At 44.3% G+C, this 22,820-nt stretch overlaps 1 protein-coding gene across 1 annotated transcript; it reads left to right on the forward strand.

Moving 5' to 3' along the window:
• The first annotated feature begins 15,740 nt into the window (after nt 1–15,740).
• On the forward strand, nt 15,741–21,943 carry LOC139165814 (flavin-containing monooxygenase 5-like). Its single transcript, XM_070749045.1, has 5 exons — nt 15,741–15,872; nt 16,543–16,731; nt 17,894–18,056; nt 21,095–21,237; nt 21,740–21,943. Exons 1-5 carry the CDS (start codon nt 15,741–15,743, stop codon nt 21,941–21,943), a joined length of 831 nt encoding a protein of 276 aa, XP_070605146.1.
• The last annotated feature ends 877 nt before the right edge of the window (nt 21,944–22,820 follow it).

The raw sequence follows: 22,820 nt of genomic DNA on the forward strand, positions 1-22,820 counted from the left end.
CCTTTAGGGAGAGGAACTGTTGCTGCTCTGCCATAGCTGCTCTGTTGCTGCTCTGTTGCTGCTCAACAGCTGCTCTGTTGCTGCTCAGCAGCAGAGTGGACGGGAGATTCAGGAGCTTAATATATAGATGGTAAAATCTTGTACGCTGCCGCGGGCTGGGTAAATGGCCTCAGCAGGCCGCATCCGTCGCGCGGGCCGTAGTTTGGGGACCGCTGATTAAAGGATTTAATAAGTTACTTTAGGGATTAATACTAGACAAACAATCAAGCAGTTTGTCTAATGAATAAACTGCCAAGATGTAGTACTAAAAGGGCAAGCTATTGTATATATAGAGAGAGGGCAAAATCCATTTCCTTCTAGCACTGAAGATGTTACTCAATTGAGTAATGGAACACCTGCCAGTAAACAACTGAACTCAGAGAGCACCAAGGACAATTTGGCCCTGACCTACATATATTCATACATTAGTATAACTGGTATTTTACCATAACCCTGAAGGGATCCTGATCTCTTCATTTAGGTACAGCTCCTATGATGTCACTATTTTTAGCACACTAAAGCTGTAGAACATGGGTGTCAAACTCAATCGTGTCATGTGATGTATCATGACATATCTTTGCCTTTATGGAGCTGGGGTGGCTGCCCGTTTGACAGGTCTGTGTAGAAAAACAGTGGAATTGGAATTTTATTAGGAGTTGAAATAGAGTAAGCTAGTTTCATCTATTTCCTCTCAGCTGAAAGAAAATGTATTCTGAATACTGTTGTAAATTTTGATAGTTATTGCACAGAGATATTTGTACCCAGGCAACACACTGTTTAAGGGAAGATGAAATGTTTATATATTAAAAAAAACCTTTTATTAAAAAAATAATCTTCATTGTCAATTTTGAAGCTGGTTGCTGTATCTTTTGTCATTAATTTGACCATGTTTATATTTAATCATAGTCTCATTTTTCAATTATGCTTTTTCACTTTCATTACTAGAGCTTGGAGGTAATTTGTATTTTCAGCTATCAACATGGTGCAGGTTATTAAGGGTTCTAATTTTAAAATCATGCTAATCTTTTACTAATCCACCTTTCCTAAATATACTTTATATCTTGCATTTCGGTTGAATAAATAAGGGGAGACCATACAGTTCAGTGGTGGGTTGCTCCCAGTTCAGCTCGGTTCTAAGAACCAGTAGCGCCGGAGGCAGGAGGCTCCACCCACCTGCCTGGGGATGCTTCTGTGCATATGCCCACTACTGATACAGTCCTACCTCACAGGTTTGCTAACATGGAGCCCGCCTGATTCAGCATAATCTGTCCAGACAGGGCTTTATGACTATCTCATTGCACAAGGACAATGAGAAGCTTTGAAATTCCAGTTCCTATTTCCACATGGCCTATTTCCACATGGCCCCACCAACCAATACTGCTTAGTTGACGAGAGAAGGCCAAACCTTTGAGCTTGGAGCTATGCGGCAGATAGTCTGGCCCTAAGCCATGTAGGGCTTTATAGGTGATAACCAACCCCTTGAATTGCATCTGAAGACCAATTGCAAAACAGTACAGCTCATGGAGCATTGGTGTGATGTGGGTGTACTTGGCAGCATCCACAGCAGCTTGTATGACTGTATTCTGGATTAGCTGAAGTCTCTGAATGCTCATCCCAATGTCCTCATTGCAGACCCATATGAATCAGTAAGTTGATGTCTCATTCACCTTTAGTATACACTTCCTCCATTTAGAGGAAGTGTCTGATGGTAATTCCACTTTTGAACTTGTATCTGCATCTCGTCCTTGTAATTGGCTGACTATGTGGCAGGGAAAATTCATCACCATGATATACACCACACTCGATGGCCACTTATATGAACTGTCTTGAATTGATTCCCAAACTTGTCTTCTATAATCTCATTGAGTTATTGAGGAGGGTGCTTTATATGTTGTTAACTTTGTATAGCACTAGGCATTCACATAGTAATTGTTCTATCTCATGTGAGGACAGGTTCCTCTTTACAATGTTGAAGCATTGCATAAGTAGCTGTTTCTCATTTAGTGTGGACATACGACTTTGGTTCAACCATATCTCTTCTCATTAGACCTGCTATTCCATCACTTCCAGGTTCTCTTGTCTTATCCATGCATTGCTTGTTCTAATAGCCCGTTTATTGTTAGGTTGTCCTGGTTCTCCAACAGCTGATATAGAACTTGTTAATCCAGATGAGTTGATATGACTTTCCTAATACTTGTCACTCTTGTTTTTGAGCAGAAGTGTTAATAAGACTTTATCCAAGGAACTCTACTGGTAAAGTAGGTACCAGCAAGGTTTTGAACCCTGGTCTTCCACACCAAAGGCTGATGCTCTGACCACTACACTATCCAGCTGAGTTCTCTATTTAATTGTTCTTTATAAACTCATATATATAATGCACAACTTTCTTGTTTTATTCTTTCATGACCTGATTTTTCCTTGGGCTTAATGTACAAAATAACTGGACAATATAAATAAATGAATGAATGAATGAATGAATGAATGAATGAATGAATGAATGAATAAATGAATAAATAAATAAATAAATAAATAGATGATCAGGTCAAGTTTTGACATCTGGCAATTACCTGGACTACTGCATTCTCTGCAGTTTATTTGGCAAAGATTTTTTGTCAAATGGCTTGTGCTTGCTTCTTTCCTAAGATGCAGAGAATGGCTTCGTGTTTAAGACAGAACTAGAACTCACAGTATCCTAGTTTCTAGCCTGATGCCTTAGTCACTACTGCCACTTTGCTTTCACTCAATAGTTTAGTTACTCTTCTGCAAAAGCCTATGATTTTGGTTTGTAATACATGTTGCTTTTTTAATTCCTCAAAGGACATTTTTTCCTTCAGTTTCCATATTGTATTCACTACCTAGTTTTGCTACTGTTGTCATGCATATTGCTTCCACTTCACACACTGCCCTCTGATCAGCAACTGTCCTTGAAATACAGACTGATTATCTTTGACAAACAGCAAATATTGTCCAAGAATACTTGCATTTGAAGGGGGAGCCCCTTCTGCACGTCTCCGGGCTTAATGGATTTTCCCTCCACGTCTTCAAGTAGAATTGTTTTACCATGTTTGATCCTATTCTGATTCCTGTTGATAATCTAAAGTGTCCCCTGATAGGATTTAAAGACAAAATTCTTATTTGATGGGCACATCTGGGATTTTTATTTTTTAAAAGAGATTAAAAAAAGTATTGTCTTACTAGGGAAACTTTATTTTTTAGAATGCCGAAATAAGTAGGGATACCAAGAAATATTTGGATGCAAAGAGAATTCCTAAAATAGCAGCATTTAACATCATGAAAGAGTTTTAGTAAATGTATAATTAAGAGCATTATCTAATCAGAAATAAATTCCACCATATCTGCTTCTGGGAATTTGTTTGATATCAATTTCTGTATTGCTACTTTGGTTAAATTTATGTGAATGATTTCTTGAGAGCTTCTTTTTATGATCTGTGTGCATTTAAAAAAAAATTCTTCTTTTCCAAATGTGATACCTTTGTCCCTGTAATCAACCATAGTATTCTTCTATTTTACCTTATACTCTTTTATCCTCCTATTTCACTTTCACTTGCCTACTATATCTTACCTACTATAACTTATTCTATTTTATCTCACCATAGGTATTTTATCTCATTATATTTATGCATTGCATCGACTGCACCGGCTTGCACTGGCTGCCGATCAGTTTCCTGTCACAATTCAAAGTCTTGGTAATGACCTATAAAGCCCTACATGGCATCAAACCAGAATGCCTTCAGAACCATCTTCTGCCGCACGAATCCCAGTGACCGATAAGGTCCCACAGAGTTGGCCTTCTTCGGGTCCTGTCGACCAGGGGAAGAGCCTTCTCTCTGGTAGCCCTGGCCCTCTGGAATCAACTCCCCCTGGAGATTAGAGCCATCCCCACCCTCCTTGCCTTTCGTAAGTTACTGAAGACTCACCTTTGTCGCCAGGCATGGGGTAACTGAGACACCCCTGGACCCACATAGTTTATGTATGGTATGATTGTGTTGTATGGTTTTAATGAAGGGTTTTTAGATGTCTTTTTATTATTGGATTTGTTATATTGTAATTGTTGTGAGCTGCTCCAAGTCTCCGGAGAGGGGCAGCATATAAATCTATTGTTGTGAGCTGCTCCAAGTCTCCGGAGAGGGGCAGCATATAAATCTAATGATTAGATTAGATTAGATTAGATTAGATTAGATTAGATTAGATTAGATTAGATTAGATTAGATTAGATTAGATTAGATTAGATTAGATTAGATTAGATTAGATTAGATTAGATTAGATTAGATTAGATTAGATTAGATTAGATTAGATTAGATTAGATTAGATTAGATTAGATTAGATTAGATTAGATTAGATTAGATTAGATTAGATTAGATTAGATTAGATTAGATTAGATTAGATTAGATTAGATTAGATTGTTTGTTTGTTTGTTTGTTTGTTTATTGATTGATTGATTGATTGGATTTGTATGCCACCCCTCTCCAAGGACTCAGGGCAGCTCACAACATATAAAAAACAACATACAGTATACATATCTAAAAATCCAATTAGTATAGCTAAATAATCTTTAAAAATCCTAATAACATTTAAAATCATTCATTTCCATTCACACAGCAAGACAGACTTACACTTGTCAGCCAGGGGTCTAGGGGTCTAATGGCCCCAAGCCTGGCGGCACAGATAGGTCTTTAAACTTTTATGTGAGGGTGGGGGCACTGCAAATCTCTGGAGAGAGCTGAGGCCCCCACAGAGAAGGCTCTTCTCCTAGGTCCCACCAAACAACATTGTCTAGTTGAAGGGACATGGAGAAGGCCGACTCTGTGGGACTTAACTGGTCACTGGGACTCGTGTGGCAGAAGGCGGTCCCAGAGATAATCTGGTCCAATGCCATGTAGGGCTTTATAGGCCATAAGCAACACTTTGAATTGCATCTGGAAACCAATTGGCAGCCAATGCAATCCACAGAGTGCTGGAGAAATATGGGTATGCCTTGGAAGACCCGTAACCACTCACGTGGCTGCATTCTGGATGATTTGAAGTTTCTGAACACTCTTCAAAGTTAGCCCCATGTAGAGAGCATTACAATAGTCAAACTTCGAGGTGATAAGGGCATGAGTGACTGTGAGTAGAGACTCCCTGTTCAAATAGGGCCACAACTGGTGCACCAGGTGGTCCTGGGAAAATGCTTCCTTTGCCACAGCCAAAATATGATGTTCCAAAGTCAGCTGTGTATCAAGGAGGACGCCCAAGTTGCAGACCGTCTCTGAGGGGGTCAAATCCCCCCCAGGGAAGTGGAAAGACAGATGGAGGTGTCCGTGAGAGGCAGAACCCACAGCCACTCCCTCTTGTCAGGGTTGAATCTGAGCCTGTTAATACCCATTCAGACCCTAACAACTTCCAGACACCGCCACATCACTCCCACTGCTTCATTGAGTGGACACCGGATAGAGATGTAAAGCTGAGTATCATCAGCATATTGATGATGACTTACCCTGTGCCCTTGGATGATCTCACCCAACAGTTTCATGTAGATATTGAATAGCAGGGGGGAGAGGACTGACCCCTGAGGAACCCTGCAAGGGAGGGACCTAGAAATCGATCTCTTACCCCCTGCCAATGCGAGAGGTAGGAGGTAAACCGTAAAACATTGCCTCCCATTCCTAGTCAGCCAGCACAGAAGGATACCATGGTCAATGGTATCGAAAGGTGCTGAGAGATCAGGAAGCTCCAGCTCCAGTGGTCCTTGGAAGAAGCCAGTTATCTAGGCCCTCAACAATCAGGTTTCAAGCCCGGCTACAGCATGGAAACTGCTTTGGTTGCATGGATGGATGATCTCTAGCGGGCCCGGGACAGGGTTTATCCTCTGTCCTGGTGCTTCCTGACCTCTCAGCAGCTTTCGATACCATTGACCATGGTATCCTTCTGCACCGGCTGGAGGGATTGGGAGTGGGAGGCACTGTTCTCCAGTGGTTCTCCTCCTACCTCTTCAATCGGTCACAGTCGGTGTTAGTGGGGGGTCAGAGGTCGACCTTTAGGTTTGTCCCTTGTGGGGTGCCTCAGGGGTTGATCCTCTCTCCCCTGCTATTTAATATCTACATGAAACCGATGGGTGAGATCATCCAGAGGCATGGGGTAAGGTATCATTAATACGCTGATAATACCCAGTTATACATTACCACTCCATGTCCAGTCAACGAAGCAGTGGAAGTGATGTGCTGGTACCTGGAGGCTGTTAGGGTCTGGATGGATGTTAACAGATTCAAACTCAACCCTGATAAGATGGAGTGGCTGTGGGTTTTGCCTCCCAAGGACAACTCCATCTGTCCGTCCATTACCCTGGGGGGGGGAATTATTGAGCCCCTCAGAGAGGGTCCGCAACTTGGGCATCCTCCTCAATCCACAGCTAACATTAGAGAACCATCTTTCAGCTGTGGCAAAGGGGGGCATTTGCCCAGGTTTGCCTGGTGCACCAGTTGCGGCCCTATCTGGACCAGGAGTCACTGCTCACAGTCACTGATGCCCTCATCACCTCATGGTTTGACTACTGCTCTCTACATGGGGCTACCTTTGAAGAGTGTTCAGAAACTTCAGATCATGCAGAATGCAGCTGCAAGAGCAATCATGGGCTTCCCCAGGTATGCCCATGTTACACCAACACTCCGCAGTCTGCATTGGTTGCTGATCAGTTTCCGGTCACAATTCAAAGTGTTGGTTATGACCTATAAAGCCCTTCATGGCATTGGACCAGAATATCTCTGGGACTGCCTTCTGGGACTGCCTTCTGCCACATGAATCCCAGTTGGCCATCTCTGGGTCCCATCGACGAAACAATGTCACCTGGCGGGACCCAAGGGAAGAGCCTTCTCTGTGGCAGCCCCGACCGTCTGGAATCAACTCCCCCCCCCCAGAGATTAGGACTGTCCTCACCCTCCTTGCCTATCGCAAACTTCTTAAAACCCACCTCTGTCATCAGGCATGGGGAAATTGATTCCCCTAGGCCGTTTCCCCTTTATGTATGGTTTGCATGAGATATATGATTGTTTTTATATTAAGGGCTTTAAATTGTTTTAATCATTGGATTTGTACTGTTCTGTTGTTGTGAGCCGCTCCGAGTCTTCGGAGAGGGGCGGCATACAAATCTAATAAATAATAATAAAAGCACCAGGATAGAGGGTAAACCCCTATCCCAGGCCCACCAGAGATCATTTATCAGCACAACCAAAGTAGTTTTCGTGCTGTAGCTGGTTCTGAATCCTGACTGTTGAGGGCCCAGATAATTGGCTTCATCCAAGGACTGTTGGAGCTGGAGCGACACAACCTTCTCAATAACCTTCCCTATAAAGGGAAGGTTGGAGACTGGACAATAGCTATTGAATACAGCTGGATCCAGGGAAGGCCTCTTGTATATCCTATCTTAACTCAATTTATTGTATTTTGGTGTGGCTGATTCTCTTGCTTGATATGGTCAATTTACTAGTCAATAAAATATATTCTATTGTATTGTAGTAAATAGATTTATAATTTCTTTTGTAGTTGGTATATACCACTTTCCATTCCAATTGCAGTAAAAATCATTTTCTATTGTTCTCTTAATAATGTATAAGATAATAAATTGCCAGTTTATTAGCTTTCTTTAAATACTGTGTTTTTCAGCTTATTTTTGGCTGGACCAGAGGCTCTGGGAGGGCGTTTTTGATTTCCAGAGAGCCTCTGGGGGATGGGGGAGGGTGCTTTTACCTTCCCCCGGCTGCAGGGAAGCCTTTAGAGCATGGGGAGGCCAAAACCAAAACCAAAGCCAGTAGGTTAGGTTAGGTTTATTGGATTTATATGCTGCCCCTCTCCGCAAACTCGGGGCGGCTCACAACAATAATAAAAAACAGTACAGTACATAATACCAAATCCAATGCCCACCCATCTAGTTACAATTTAAAATTAATAATCTCATAAAAACAGTATATATAAAAAACAGGCACACAGTCAATCAATCAACAAAACAACATGGGCAAGGGGGAGGTGTTTTAGTTCCTCCATGCCTGATGGCAAAGGTGGGTCTTAAGGAGTTTATGAAAGGCAGGGAGGGTGGGGGCAATCCTAATCTCAGGGGGGAGCTGGTTCCAGAGGGTCGGGGCCCCCACAGAGAAGGCTCTTCCCCTGGGTCCCGCCAGACGACATTGTTTAGTCGACGGGACCCGGAGAAGGCCAACTCTGTGGGACCTAACCGGTCGCTGGGATTCGTGCGGCAGGAGGCGGTCCCGAAGATATTCTGGTCCGGTGCCATGAAGGGCTTTAAAGGTCATAACCAACACTTTGAATTGTGAACGGAAACTGATCAGCAGCCAATGCAGACTGCGGAGTGTTGGAGTGATATGGGCATACTTGGAGAAGCCCATAATTGCTCTCGCAGCTGCATTCTGCACGATCTGAAGTTTCCGAACACTTTTCAAAGGTAGCCCCATGTAGAGAGCGTTACAGTAGTCGAGCCTCGAAGTGATGAGGGCATGAGTGACTGTGAGCAATGACTCCCGGTCCAAATAGGGCCCCAACTGGCGCACCAGGCGAACCTGGGCAAACGCCCCCCTCGCCACAGCTGAAAGGTGTTTTTCTAATGTGAGCTGTGGATCGAGGAGGACGCCCAAGTTGCGGACCCTCTCTGAGGGGGTCAATAATTCCCCCCCCCAGGGTAATGGACGGACAGATAGAATTGTCCTTGGGAGGCAAAACCCACAGCCACTCCGTCTTGTCTGGGTTGAGTTTGAGTTTGTTGACACCCATCCAGGCCCCAACAGCCTCCAGGCACCGGCACATCACTTCCACTGCTTTGTTGACTGGACATGGGGTGGAGATGTACAACTGGGTATCATCGGCATATTGATGATACCTCACCCCATGCCCTTGGATGATCTCACCCAGCGGTTTCATGTAGATATTAAATAGCAGGGGGGAGAGGACCGACCCCTGAGGGAGAAACCTCGGGGTCGACCTCTGACCCCCCACTAACACCGACTGCGACCGACCAGAGAGGTAGGAGGAGAACCACTGAAGAACAGAGCCTCCCACTCCCAACCCCTCCAGCCGGTGCAGAAGGATACCATGGTCGATGGTATCGAAAGCCGCTGAGAGGCCAAAGAGCACCAAGACAGAGGACAAGCCCCTGTCCCGGGCCCGCCAGAGATCATCCATCAACGCGACCAAAGCAGTTTTCGTGCTGTAGCCGGGCCTGAATCCAGACTGCTGAGGAGCTAGATAATCGGCTTCATCCAAGGACCGCTGGAGTTGAAGTGCCACCACCTTCTCGACAACCTTCCCCATGAAGGGAAGGTTGGAGACTGGACGGTAGTTATTAAGCACGGCTGGGTCCAGGGAAGGCTTCTTGAGGAGGGGGCGCACAACTGCCTCCTTATAAAGGGGCGGAAAGGACCCCCTCCCCAAGGAGGCATTGACAATCTCCTGGACCCAGCTCCGTGTCACCCCTCGACTGGCCGAAACCAGCCAAGAAGGACACGGATCCAGTAAACAGGTGGCAGAACTCACAGCTCCAATGGCCTTGTCCACTTCATCAGGTGTCACCAAGTCAAACTCCCCCCAGACAGATGGACAAAGACGTTTAGCCCCAGTTACCTCGACTGACTCATTGTCAGTCGACTCTGTTTCACAATTGGAGTCGAGGTCCGCTCGGATCCGGGCGATTTTATCAGCGAAAAACGTGTTAAAATCCTCGGCACTACTCTGCAAGGGCTCCCCAACTCCCCTCTGATTAAGAAGGGAGCAGGTTACCCTAAACAGAGTGGCTGGGTGGGATTCCGCTGATGCAATCAAGGCGACATGATACGCGCATCTTGCCGCCTTGAGTGCCACTTTGTAAGTCTTAATATGAGCTCTTACAAGTGTTCGATCGGATTCGGACTTACTCTTCCTCCATCGCTTCTCCAGACGTCTCTTCTGGCGCTTCAACACCCGGAGCTCCTCGTTGAACCATGGAGCTCTACGGGGTCTAGTGCTGCGGAGAGGTCGCAAGGGCGCAATCCGGTCAAGAGCCTCCCCTGCAGCCTTGTTCCAGGCCTCAGCAAGAGACTCTGCCGAACTGTGGACAAGTGTATCTGGAATAATCCCAAGCACCATCTGGAAGCCTTCTGGATCCATCAGGCGTCTGGGGCGGAACCTCCTAATTGGTTCCGCCTCCCTGCGGGGAAGGATTGGAGCCAGGAAGTTAAGCCGCAGTAGGAAATGATCTGACCACGACAAAGGCAACACTTCTAAGCCCCTTAATCTCAGATCATTACTGGCCCCAGCATAAGTTGGAAAACAGGCCATTTCCAACATCCAAAGGGCTTACAGAGGGCCTCCGGGGGTTGAGGAAAACTGTTTTTGCCCTCCCCAGGCATTCAATTATGGGTGTGGGCATTCACGAATGTGCAATAGTATGCACCCATGCTCTTTCGGCACCCGAGGAAAAAAAGGTCCGCCATCACTGAGCTACGGCAATGGCTTGCATGCCAGCAGATATGGCTCCTTGTGCCATCTGTGGCATACTGCCATAGGTTTGTCATCACAGGTATAAACAATTGTACTTCGTTATAAAAGGAAGGAAAGAATGGAAACTAGTTATATTTCTTCCCAAAGCAATTTGTAAAATGGACACTACAAAATGCAATATAATGTATGCAAAACTCTGCAAGGGATTTTCATTTCTGTCCCAACTTGGAAGAGACAAAAACATATGCTGATTCATCCTGTTTACAGCAGATTCTGAAGTTCTTTGCGTCTTACTTCATAAATACAACTTAACAAAAGTCCTTGGATTTCTTCTGACTGGTTCATTCTTCCTGAGGAACACCATCAGAGCTGTTGGAGACTCCTTCTATCACTGCATGTATGTATGGTAATGTGTTTTCCATGACTTGCTGTCGTATTCCCTTCCTCTGCCTTACTTATTGCAGAGAAGCTATGTGTCTTTTCCCTCCATTATGCCTTCCTTTCCTTCGTGATCTATATTATATTTGAATACCAGGAGTTCTCTGGAAAATGGGTAATCAGTAAAATATATTATAATAAACGGAATAATCATATATAAAATGGTAGAAAGATAATATGAAAAAATATAAAATATTGTACAAACTTTAGAATTTGGAATTCCCTGCACCGATCACTGGTGTCTCACCCAAGGGAAAGATGGGCTTGGATATTTTTCTGCATGCAGAAATTGAGATTTAGGAGCTGGGGAGGTGGGATGTTGGGCAAAATATCCTACACAAGTGAGCTAATAGTATGGGGGCAGGGGGTAATTGCTGAATTGGTTTGAAAACATTGGCAAGAAATGTGAATATATTTACCTGTTTTCTGGTTCAACTTGATTTTGTTTCTGGATGGAATATACAGAATCAGTCGGCTGGGTACTAAAGCCTATCAATCCTGGTTAAAAACACCTTTGACCATTGCACCCTGTGTTTCCACTTGTATTATCCAAAGTCACATTCTTATACCTTTTCTATAAGCCAGGAAATGCCTGTGTGATACCCATATACCATATAAGTAAGCTTGCTGAGACTGAGGAGTTAAGGATTTATATTTGTGAAAAAACTGTTTTTTGGGAAGCAACATAGGAAGGACCAGTTGGGAGCAGTTGCAAAGCAACAGTAAGAATTCAACATTCTGTTTCTCCCAGAGATTTGAGGTTAAGCAAAGCTCTGAATCTTTCTCAGAGGTTGCTCTTATTGAATTAAAAGAATAGCAATAGCATTAGCATTTAGATTTATATACCACTTCACAATGCTTTACAGCCCTCTCTAAGCGGTTTACAGAGAGTCAGCATATTGCTCCCAACAATCTTGATCCTCGTTTTATTGGCCTTGGAAGGATGGAAGGCTGAGTGAACCCTGAGCCTACTGAGATTGTATCTGCCAAACTGCTGGCAGCCGGTGATCAGCAAAAGTAGCTTGAAGTACTGCACTCTAACCACTGCGCCACTGAAGCTGAAGGAAGACAATTGATTTGCTCCAATCTGCTTGCTTGGAGAGTGTAGAAAACACTCTCTTAGGGGAAAAGATCAATATATAAATAGCCTTGACTTCAGTTACAACCATTCATTTAGTGACTGTTTGAAGTTACATACTGCTAGATAAATGGACTTACAACTGGCACTCACGCTTACATCCATTGCAGCATCCCCACAGTCACATGATCAAAATTTGGACACTTGGCAATTGGCAGATATTTGTGACTACTGCAGTGTCCCAGACTCATGGGATAGTCATTGTGACCTTCCAAGGCACTTTTCAACAAGCAGTTAATGGGGGAAGCCAGATTCATTTAACAACAGTATTATTAATTTAACTACAAGTGATTTTCTTAATAATCATGGTGAAAAAGTTTGTAAAATTGGGTGTGACTCGCTAACAACTGTCTTACTTAACAATGGAATTCTGGTCTCAATTGTGGTTGTAAGTTGAGAATATGACAAATATGGCAGCAAAACTTTAAGCTGATTTAAATATAGACTGATTTTATTTTTACAGAGCCACCCAAATGTGCCACTGCTGCTCCTAAATCAAAATGAAGAATTTTCCAAGTGTGTGCATTGATTAAAAATAGAATCGTGCATGATTTTTCCAGACTTTCACTAATGGAAATACAGCTGTAATCTATTTTGGAAACATAATGCTCTCTACATGGGGCTACCTTTGAAAAGTGTTCGGAAACTTCAGATCGTGCAGAATGCAGCTGCGAGAGCAGTCATGGGCTTACCTAGGTATGCCCATGTTTCACCATCACTCCGCAGTCTGCATTGGCTGCCGATCAGTTTCCGGTCACAATTCAAAGTGTTGGTTATGACCTTTAAAGCCCTTCATGGCATTGGACCAGAATATCTCCGAGACCGCCTCCTGCCGCACGAATCCCAGCGACCGATTAGGTCCCACAGAATGGGCCTTCTCCGGGTCCCGTCAACTAAACAATGTCGGTTGGCGGGCCCCAGGGGAAGAGCCTTCTCTGTGGCAGCACCGGCCCTCTGGAACCAACTCCCCCCGGAGATTAGAACTGCCCCTACTCTTCCTGCCTTCCGTAAACTCCTTAAAACCCACCTTTGCCGTCAGGCATGGGGGAACTGAAACATCTCCCCCTGGGCATGTTTAATTTATATATGGTATGCTTGTGTGTATGTCTGTTAGTATATGGGGTCTTTTTTAAAATCTTTAATATTTTAAATTGTTAGATTATTTATGATTTGTTTCCACGTGTTGTGAGCCGCCCCGAGTCTTCGGAGAGGGGCGGCATACAAATCTAAGTAATAAATAAATAAATAAATAAATAAATAAATAAATAAATAAATAAATAATAATTTTCCCATTTGTATTACATATGTTAGTTGAACAGGCTGTGGTTATATGTTGTTCGCTGTGTATTTATTTGACTTGGTCAAATTTATATAACCTTTAAGAATCTGTAAATACAGTGGTACCTCAAGATACGAACCCCTCGTCTTATGAACAACCCGAGATACGAACTCGGGGTTCAGAAAAATTTTGCCTCTTCTTATGAACTTTTTTCGTGTTACGAACGCCAAACCTGAACTTCCGGGTTCGGCATTCCGGAGGCTGCTGGGAAGCCCCGCAGCCCGGCTGTCACCTTTTAAAACAGCCAGGGGGCTTCCCAGTTGCCTCCCAAAACCAAACCCGGAAGTTTGGGTTTGGCGTTCAGCTTCGGGAGGCTGCTGGGAAGCCACCCGGCTGTTTTAAAATGTGACAGCCGGGCTGCGGGGCTTCTCGGCGGCGGCGGCAGGTACGTAAGACGGAAAACGTTCAAGAGGCCGCTTTGGCTTTTTGGCTGGGAGGGAGTCAGGAAGGTCCTCCTGCTCCCCCCCTCAGCGAAAAACACAAAGACGGTCTGCCGCCGCATGACAGGCAGGGCGGAGCAGCGTGGAGCAAAGGGAGTCTGAAACCGCCAGCGGCTTCAGCTTCCCATTGCTCCGCGGGCAGCGGCAGACCGCCTTTGTATTTTTGGCTGGGGGGGGAAGCAGGAGGCGCAGGATCGGGCTGGTGGCGGGCGCAGGGAGAGGCAGCAGGTCTGCATCCTGGGCGGGTGGGCGGGCAGCGGGCGAGGAGGCGCGACCGAGCGGGCCGGCTCAGGCTCCGGCTAGGACGGGGCGGGCAGCGGCTGGGCACGGCGGCGAGAGTGCATCCGACTCGGGACTGGCGGCACCTGACGCAGCGGGGAACATCAGCGTGGGAGGCAGGAGAGGACCAGGCAACTGGAGCAGCGTTGCCGCCGCTCCCGGCTTGGCTTCCCTGGCCGCCTTGGCTTCCCTGGCTTCCCTGGCCGCCTGGCGCTGCGATCTTCTGATCTTCCCTTGGCGATCTTCCAATCTTCCCTGGCTTCCCTAGTCGCTTCCCTGGCCGCCTGGCGCTGCGATTTTCCGATCACAGTGCCAGGTGGCCAGGGAAGCGGCCAGGGAAGCCAAGGGAAGATCGGAAGATCGCCAAAGGAAGATCGGAAGATCGCAGCGCCAGGCGGCCAGGGAAGCGGCCAGGGAAGCCAGGGAAGCCAAGGCGGCCAGGGAAGCCAAGCCGGGAGCAGCGCACTGCAGGCAACGTGCGCTGCTATGTCCCGGGCCGGCCAGGCTCAGCGGATCCAGCCACGGCCCCTTTCCCCGCTGCGTTGGGTGCCGCCAGCCCCGAGTCGCCGCCCGCCCAGGATGCAGACCTGAAAAATGTGGAGGTTGGTGAACAAAGGCCAGAACTTTCGGCTTCTGGGTGGATGGGAGGAGCTAAGCAGCCGGAGTAATCAATGCCGCTGGGCTGGCAACATCTCCCCAATGTAAAAAGCCGCTGGGCTGGCTTAGCTCCTCCTGTCCAGCCCGAAGCTGAAAGAAAAACACGGAGGCTGCAGGAGTCGGGATGTGTGGGAGAGATCCGTGCGAGAACTGGGGGGACCCCAGCCCATGCCTGCTGCTTGCTCTCCCGGAAAGACCCCAGCCCACACCTTCGGGAGCTTCCCAGCCGGGTCCCTTCCACGGGGCAGTGGCCATGGCTCCCCCCAGTTCTCCTGCTGACCCTTTCCACACACGCACACCATCCCCAGCCTCTGCGCCGCCGGTTGGCTGTCATCTTCTAAAGAAGCAAGAAGAGGAGGAGGAGCTGGGCGCCGGTGGTGGTGGAGGAAGGCGCCCAGCTTCTCCTCCTCTTCTTGCTTCTTTAGAAGATGACAGCCGGCCGGCGGCGTGGAGAATGTGGCCCGGAGGCTGGGAGGGAGGCGAAATACAGGAGGAGGAGGAGGAGGAGGGAGGCCAGGAGGGAGAGGGGGAAGGAGGGAGGGAGGAAATCAGAGAAGAGGCACGTACAAACCGCCCGTGCATTTCCCTCCCTTCCCTTCCAGTCATTGCAAGCCGGACAGTAACTGTTGACTTTTCCGTTAATCCACCCACGAGGCTCCCTCCGGGCAGCCTGCGCTGTCTCCCCCATCTCCCCCCCTCCACCCACACCCAAACAAAATCCAAATGCCGGCGGAAATGAGGCAAAAGGGGTGAATTTTGGGCTTGCACGCATTAATCGCTTTTCCATTGATTCCTATGGGAAACTTTGTTTCGTCTTACGAACTTTTCACCTTACGAACCTCCTCCTGGCACCAATCAAGTTCGTATCATGAGGTATTACTGTATATATATACTGTATATAATGGTTTGTTCCTCTCTCTGGCAGAACAGAATGGTCAAAAGAGTAGCCATCATCGGAGCTGGTGCAAGTGGCCTTACGGCCATTAAATGCTGTTTGGATGAGGGTCTTCAGCCATCATGTTTTGAGAGAAGTGACTCTATAGGGGGGCTATGGAGATTCCAGGTATGTTTTCTCATAGGCAGTACTGATTGTTCTGTAACTAACCTATATACTAGCCTCAATACAATACAACCAAGTACAGTATTCCTTTTTCTCTCAGCAAAGAACTGTTTCTTCAAGAATCTCCTACTTTGGACTCTGCTCATCAGGGTGCCATTTTCCCTTTTTATCAAGAGATATCTCATTGGTTGATTAATTATTAATTATATGGATGGGAGAGAAAAGAAATAGATAGATTGTAAATAAAAAACAATTATCTACCTTGTAATATCCAAATATGAGGTAGCGCTGGGCTACCAATTGATCATCGGTGCAACATCAATAAGATGAAAAGGAAACATTGATGTAAGATTTGTATAGTTGAGGAGCTTTTGACTGTTTTAACTATTTGTGCTCAGATTGTGTGCATTTTTCACTACTATATTTAGCATGAAAACTGGAAGTTTCAGAACCTTTCCTAAAGAAAACCTTTTGTGCCCCAAATCTCATTCTAAATTTTAAGTAAACAGTTTTCAGCAGCTTCTTCGGATTATTTTAACACAATGCTATTTGATCAAATGTATTTCCTTTTTTAAAAATTTAGGCCATGGCCATATTGATCTGCCTACAAGATAAATATTTCAAAAATCTTGCCTGTAAAGCCCCTATTATTAATACGACAAATTTTTTACAGGAACATGTCACTGAAGGCCACAGCAGCATTTATAAATCATTGACTTCAAATAGTTCAAAGGAGTTGATGGGTTTTAGTGATTGTCCTATTCCTGAGGAATACCCAAACTACATGCATCATAGTAAAATGATGGAGTACTTTAAGATGTATGCAAAGCAGTTTGATTTAATTAAGTACATACATTTCAAGGTAAGAAACTGAGAATCAAGATTTTGCTGGGAGGATGAGTGAACATTTTGGTAGTAAATGTAGTTGCAGAATACAAAATGCAGAGGTAACTATAAAGAGTCCTTCAATCAGCTATGTCATATAAAATGGAATTAGTGAAGTGTAACAGTGAAAATTCAGAAGATAAAACTCTGTCTAATCCTAACGCAGATTTTGGTAAACCCAAGAGAAAAAGATTGAACCTGCAGTCATTTGTTTCTGGAGCAGGAGTGTCAAACTCACGTTGTCATGGCATCATCACGTAATGTATTGGGACTTTTCTCTCCTTTGATAAATTGGGCATGGCTGTGGCCAGCACATGACACATCCAAGCCATGGACCGCAACTTTGACAGCCCTGATCTAGAGTTTTCTCTTACCTGTAAACTTACTATAAGAAGTTCATTTGCAATTATTTATAATTAATCATTAACAAGTAAGTAACAACACAAGCCATTATCACAATGCTTCTAGAGAAGGGGTCCTTAAATTGTTTGATCAAATTACTCTTTTTCTGGTCTGAATAACATTATTTGTTAAAAAGCAAAAGTAACTCAGCCTTTGTTGTTTTATATAAGCATCTCAATAGCCCAATTCACAAATAAGCTATTATAAACTGTTCCATTATCCCCATGATATACTCAAATTAAACCCTTCGGTAATTAATCCCCGGTTTAAGAACCATTGAACCACTATAATTATGTGCAAGGCGACAGATGTGATCAAGCAGGCCAAAAGATACAGATCATCCAGGAGTCACCAAGAGACCTTGTAGTAGATATCAGAGATAACAGTGACTTTCAGTTTTTGGTTACTAGATCATCCAAATATTTATAGGCTTGATTCCTAAGGGGCACCTGATTCCATGCTCCATTTGAGAATGTGCATCAAGCTGGTCTCTATTCTAGAACTGATGAAGTCCAAAGAGGAGTTATTATTATTATTATTATTTATTGGATTTGTATGCTGCCCCTCTCCGCAGACTCGGGGCATTAGCAGTGAGAATTAAGCAACTCTATTTCTGCATATTCTGAACTAGCCTTGATCTCTATCTTATCTTCACTTCAAGTGTTTCACTTATCACTGTTTAAAATCAAACAAATCATAAATCTGAATCTAAAAAGAAGTATCTATTTTATTTTAAGGCTCAAGTCTGCCATTTAAGGAAACACACAGATTTCCCCATCACTGGACAATGGGAAATTGTAACAGAAATAAACGGGAGGAAAGAATCATCTGTCTTTGATGCTGTTCTACTTTGCACAGGCCTCTATATGCAACCTTATTTTCCTCTGGATTCATTTCTAGGTAGGCAATTGTGATTTTCTTATAAGCTAATTGAGAATCCTGATTCAAGCATAATTTGTAAAACAATAATATGTTTCATTCCATTATTCATTAGGAGTAAACTCAGAACTCTTTTAAATTGAGTTCAACACTTAGTATTTTCCTGGACATATACTCAGAGTTTTGTATTGTCTTCCTGGCTTGGTTTTTCTGATTTTCAATGTATACATATATAAAAGTATATATGGCATGACATAAAAAATGTTTTAAAAATTTTGTAGTCTTAATTTGTGTGTTTATTTCTACAAACATCTTACTACGCTTGATGCAGTGAGTATAATAACTCAAGCAGTATTTTTTTTCTTACCTTGTTTGTTTTACTTAGAGTAATTTCCTCTCATCTTTACTTCTAGCAAAGTGAGGCTGCCAATATCACTTCTTGAGTGAAAAGCATAATGCATGGTCATTAACTTTCTTGTTTTTGTATAAATATGTCTAATTAATCTTGCACCTATATCATTTTTTAAAAACCTACTGTATTTTTCGGTGTATAAGACCCATCTTTTTACTTCAAAAAAGTGTGTCAAAAACTGGTTGCATTATATACACCGAATGTTGCCCCCCCCCCGCAGCCCTCAGCGGGAGGCTGACAACTCGGCCCTGGGGATGCCCTGAAAGATGGGAAATTGGAGTGGGGGCTGAAGGAGCCGAGCCCCCTCCCATGGGACGATCAGTGCTGCACCGCAGGCCTCCTCTGCGGCTGGATGCGCCAAGGGGATGCCCTGCCCAGTTCTCCGCAGCTGCATATGGGGAATCTTCACAAGGGGCTCCTGGAAGTTCCACTCCATACCCAGCAGCAAAGTGTCACCTTCCAGGTGGCTGCACGAGGCTTCCAGGTGGCAGGGACAAGGCGGGCATGCTGCTGAGTTTGCCAGTCGTGCTGGAGACAGTGACAGAGGCGGCGGCGGCAACTGCTAAGGTGACTCCAGCGGCTTCTCTTCAAGGAGCAGCAGCGCGGGAATGTCACGTCTATGCCTTAAGTCCCCGCTGCCACCACCACTGCCACTGTCTCCGCTGGGACTGGCTAACTCAGTGGCATGCCCACCTTGTCCCTGCCACCCGGAGGCCCTGTGCAGCCGTCTGGAATGTGACGCATTGCTGGGTGTGAAGTGGAGCCTCTGGGAGCCCCTCATGAAGATTCCCCGCATGTAGGTGCAGAGAACCAGGCAGGGCGTCCCCTCAGCCAGACCTGTGGGGTGGAGCCCAGCCAGAGAGAGATTGGAGCACAGAGCTGATGGCTGGCTGTAAAACCCAGAAGTGGTGCAGTTCTGCGTGAAACCAGAGGATAAGCTTAGAAGTGGGGTAGGCTGCTGGCAGGCCAAGGTGCCTGACTATAACTTTCATTCCTTTTTCCAAATCCCATACGGCGCCCTTTCCCCATCCCCTCCAACCCGGGCTGATCTGCTCCTGGGAAAATCACTTTCCCGCAATCCCTGCCCGTCCCCTGTGGAAGGAGCTTTCGGCAGCTGTCGCCAGAAGGAACTCATTCCCTCCCTTTCTGCCTCCTGGCATCAGTTTGGCTGGCCTTTCTGCCCTTGGCAGAACACCCGACTCCTTCCCCATGGGCGGGTGGACGGCCAGCCTCTGGACTCCTCTTCCAGGCTGCCAGCCATGGGCCTTCTCTCCTGGTGGGAACTGACCTTTGGTTGGCCAGGCACTACTACATCCTACAATGGGGGCTGAGAGAAGAGTGCCCTGCACAGACAGCAAAGCTCAGATTTCCCTGAATAACACCCCAACAGAGACCTTGCGGGGGGGTGTAGGCGGCGATGGAGGAGGGGAGTTAAGATTATGAAAGCACAATTTGGTGCATCTTGCTCTGAGATGTATCCTGCATCGAGGTCTTGAGAAGACCATGCTTTTAACACCCTTTGTCTTTTGATAATCGTGAAGATGAAGGTGGGAAGAGAATAAGAAAGGGAGAAGAGGGAAACAAATGAGAGAGAGAAGGGGAAAGAAAGAAAAAGAGAGAGGGAGAGGAAAGAGCGAAAAACAGAAATGAAAGGAAGATAAATGAGAGAAAAAAGGGAAGAGAAAGAAACAAATGAGAGAGAAAAGGGGGAGAGAGAGTGAGAGGTACACAGAAATGAGAGAGACCTGGAGGGAGAGAATGAGAGAGATGGAAAAGAGAGACAGAGAAGTGGAAAGAAAGAAAGAAAAGGGAAAGAGGGAGGGAAAGAGAGAAGTGGAGAGGAAGGAAGGAAAGAGGGAGGGAGGAGAGGAAGGAAGGAAAGAAGGAAGGGAAACATTTCCCACAGAAAACACCGGGAGCCACAAACCCAGCCCCTCATGGCTGGAGAGGTTACTATTACTATTACTATTTAATACTACACCACTTGGTTCAGAATACTTTTTTCCTTGTCTTCTTCCTCTAAAATCTAGGTGCATCTTATACACCACTGTGTCTTGTACACCAAAAAATATGGTAGTTTTTTTTCCTAGAGGCCGGGTTAGGGCTCTTCATCCACACAGCAATGTTGACTTTCTTGTAGGCCAGTTCAATCTTTGTGGCATTCAGAAAAGCATTATTGATTTGACTTAGAGTGCTAATTTTTGGCACAAGATGTGAGGGGGGAGGGAGAGGGAGAGAGATATTTTATTTAGTATATATTATTTAGGATTTCTGAATCCAGATTACTACAGCCTAGATAGAGCACCCATATTAACATCATATAGTGATAACAAGAATGCAAAAATAGTTGGGCTTTAGTATATTTCTCATCTCAACCTTGAAAGTAATCCTTCGTTATTATTTTAAAGCTACAAGAATCATCGTAATTCTGTCCAATATCTGTGGGTTATTTCTGGCAATTGTATGAGCAAGTATCAAGAATAGGACTTCTCAGGCAACAATGTGACAGTAATAATAATCTAATCATCTAATCATGACAATTCGTAAAGTTCATCCCAGATCCAGCACCTATATTGATATTTTTTCAGTCTTCCAACAAAGATTTGCTTTGCTCAGTATTGCGAATATGGTTTCTTTTTTTTTCCAGGTGTTGAGAAATTTAAGGGGGAAATTATTCACAGTTCAGCATATAAGAATCCTGAAAAATACCAGGACCAACGAATCCTCATCATAGGCTTTGGAAATTCTGGAACAGAAATTGCTATTGACCTCAGCCGTAGTACAAAACAGGTATAGTGTGTTTAAATAAGTTTTGTTTGAATCTGATGATTTTTTTCAGGTTCTGAGCTCAAATATTACTGGGGTTCATTTGTTGTTTTGGGATAGCATTTCAGAGACTAATTCTATCAATTAGTAATGCACATGAATTCATTATTAAATTATTTATTAAATAATTAAATTGTTAGTAATATCTATGAATGAAAGTGAAACTTTTGTCAGTGAGACTGGAAGGCTTTGCAATACTTTTCATCAAATATGCTTTCCTTACTGAAAGGTAGTCCTAGTGGCTTGGAAACCAGGGAGAAAAGCAACATCAAAGGTTGAGAATGAGATTCAGTTCGATTTGGTTCTCATGGGATTAGGCAAAGTGAAGAACTGGATATGACCTTGGTTATATCCAAAAGATGGCAGGAAAGGGGTTCAGTCTTCTTTTCTTTTTTCGCTAGGTTTATCTTTTGTATTACAAGGCTGGGGAAGAAGTTAGTGCTGATTTCCCTTTCTCCTCCCCCAGGTCTTTCTGAGCACTAGATCTGGTGCTTGGGTGATCAATCGAGTCTCTGATGGTGGGTATCCTTTCGATGTAGTGCATTTTACACGTTTCAGAAATCTCCTTTTCCATAAACTTCCTGCGGCACTGATAAACCAATGGGGAGAAAATAAGGTGAATATGAAATTTAACCACGAGAACTATGGTGTAAAGTCCCAGCACAGGTAAGAGGAATAACTCTATTTTAAGAGCAACTTAAAAGTGGAGAAAAAGTAATAGTCTCAGCTATGAAATCTGGAAATATCCTGTAGCTCCTGTCGCATCTGTAATGTCCCCTTTCCCACATATATTTCAATATTTAGTTATAGCCTCAAAGATTAGAAACATTTTTTTTTTAAATTGAAGCCTGCCATTCTGGTTTCTGTACCTAATTCTGCATCTTGTGATTTTTCTTCAGTCATAATTTTTTAAAAACTTTATGCCTTTTACAAAAAAGCTGAAAGCCTGCATAGAAATTACTCTGCCAGTTTCAGCTCTTCTGATTCTAGCTATGGTGGTTATGAAGATAAAGTTGATGTTATTCAGAGGTTCCGTGAGAAAAATGCACTTACAGGATCTCTAGACTGAAGCTTCATTTTCGGCCATTTTGTACCTGTCATTTCATTATTTTGCAGTAAAATATATTCCCAAAATGTGGCATTGCATGCAAAAAAGAAGTCAACAAGAATGTAAAAACAGAAAACAATTGGACAAAACTGTTATAAAAATGGAAAGCCAAAAATAATATACTTTATACTTGGTATAAATACATGGGTAAAAAATACATCATACACTGAATTACAACTCTGACATAAATGAGCTTTGCTTTACCAAGGCTGTGCTTTCTTAGCCTGTTTGAAAAACATCTAAGATGATTATTTACAGTAGCTTACTTAACTCCCCCTTTTTTTTTTCATCTAATCTTTTTTTTAAAAGATTTTTCACCAATTACATCATCAAAATGTCCATAGTAATATATTGCTACCCAAAATATCAGAAACATATATAATTGATGGCAAAGCTTTTTTTCCTTGGGTGCCGAAAGAGTGTAAGTGTGTGCTATCAC

The sequence above is a fragment of the Erythrolamprus reginae genome, chromosome 3, assembly GCF_031021105.1.
Source record: "Erythrolamprus reginae isolate rEryReg1 chromosome 3, rEryReg1.hap1, whole genome shotgun sequence".
NCBI classification, from domain to species: domain Eukaryota; kingdom Metazoa; phylum Chordata; class Lepidosauria; order Squamata; family Dipsadidae; genus Erythrolamprus; species Erythrolamprus reginae.

What these genes read in the sequence shown, in the direction of transcription:
- LOC139165814 (XM_070749045.1), top strand. Translation starts at nt 15,741, where the DNA reads ATGGTCAAAAGAGTAGCCATCATCGGAGCTGGTGCAAGTGGCCTTACG. An exon ending in TTAAGTACATACATTTCAAG is followed by an intron (nt 16,732 to 17,893) that starts GTAAGAAACTGA and finishes TTTTATTTTAAG; the next exon opens with GCTCAAGTCTGCCATTTAAG. An exon ending in TCAGCCGTAGTACAAAACAG is followed by an intron (nt 21,238 to 21,739) that starts GTATAGTGTGTT and finishes CTCCTCCCCCAG; the next exon opens with GTCTTTCTGAGCACTAGATC.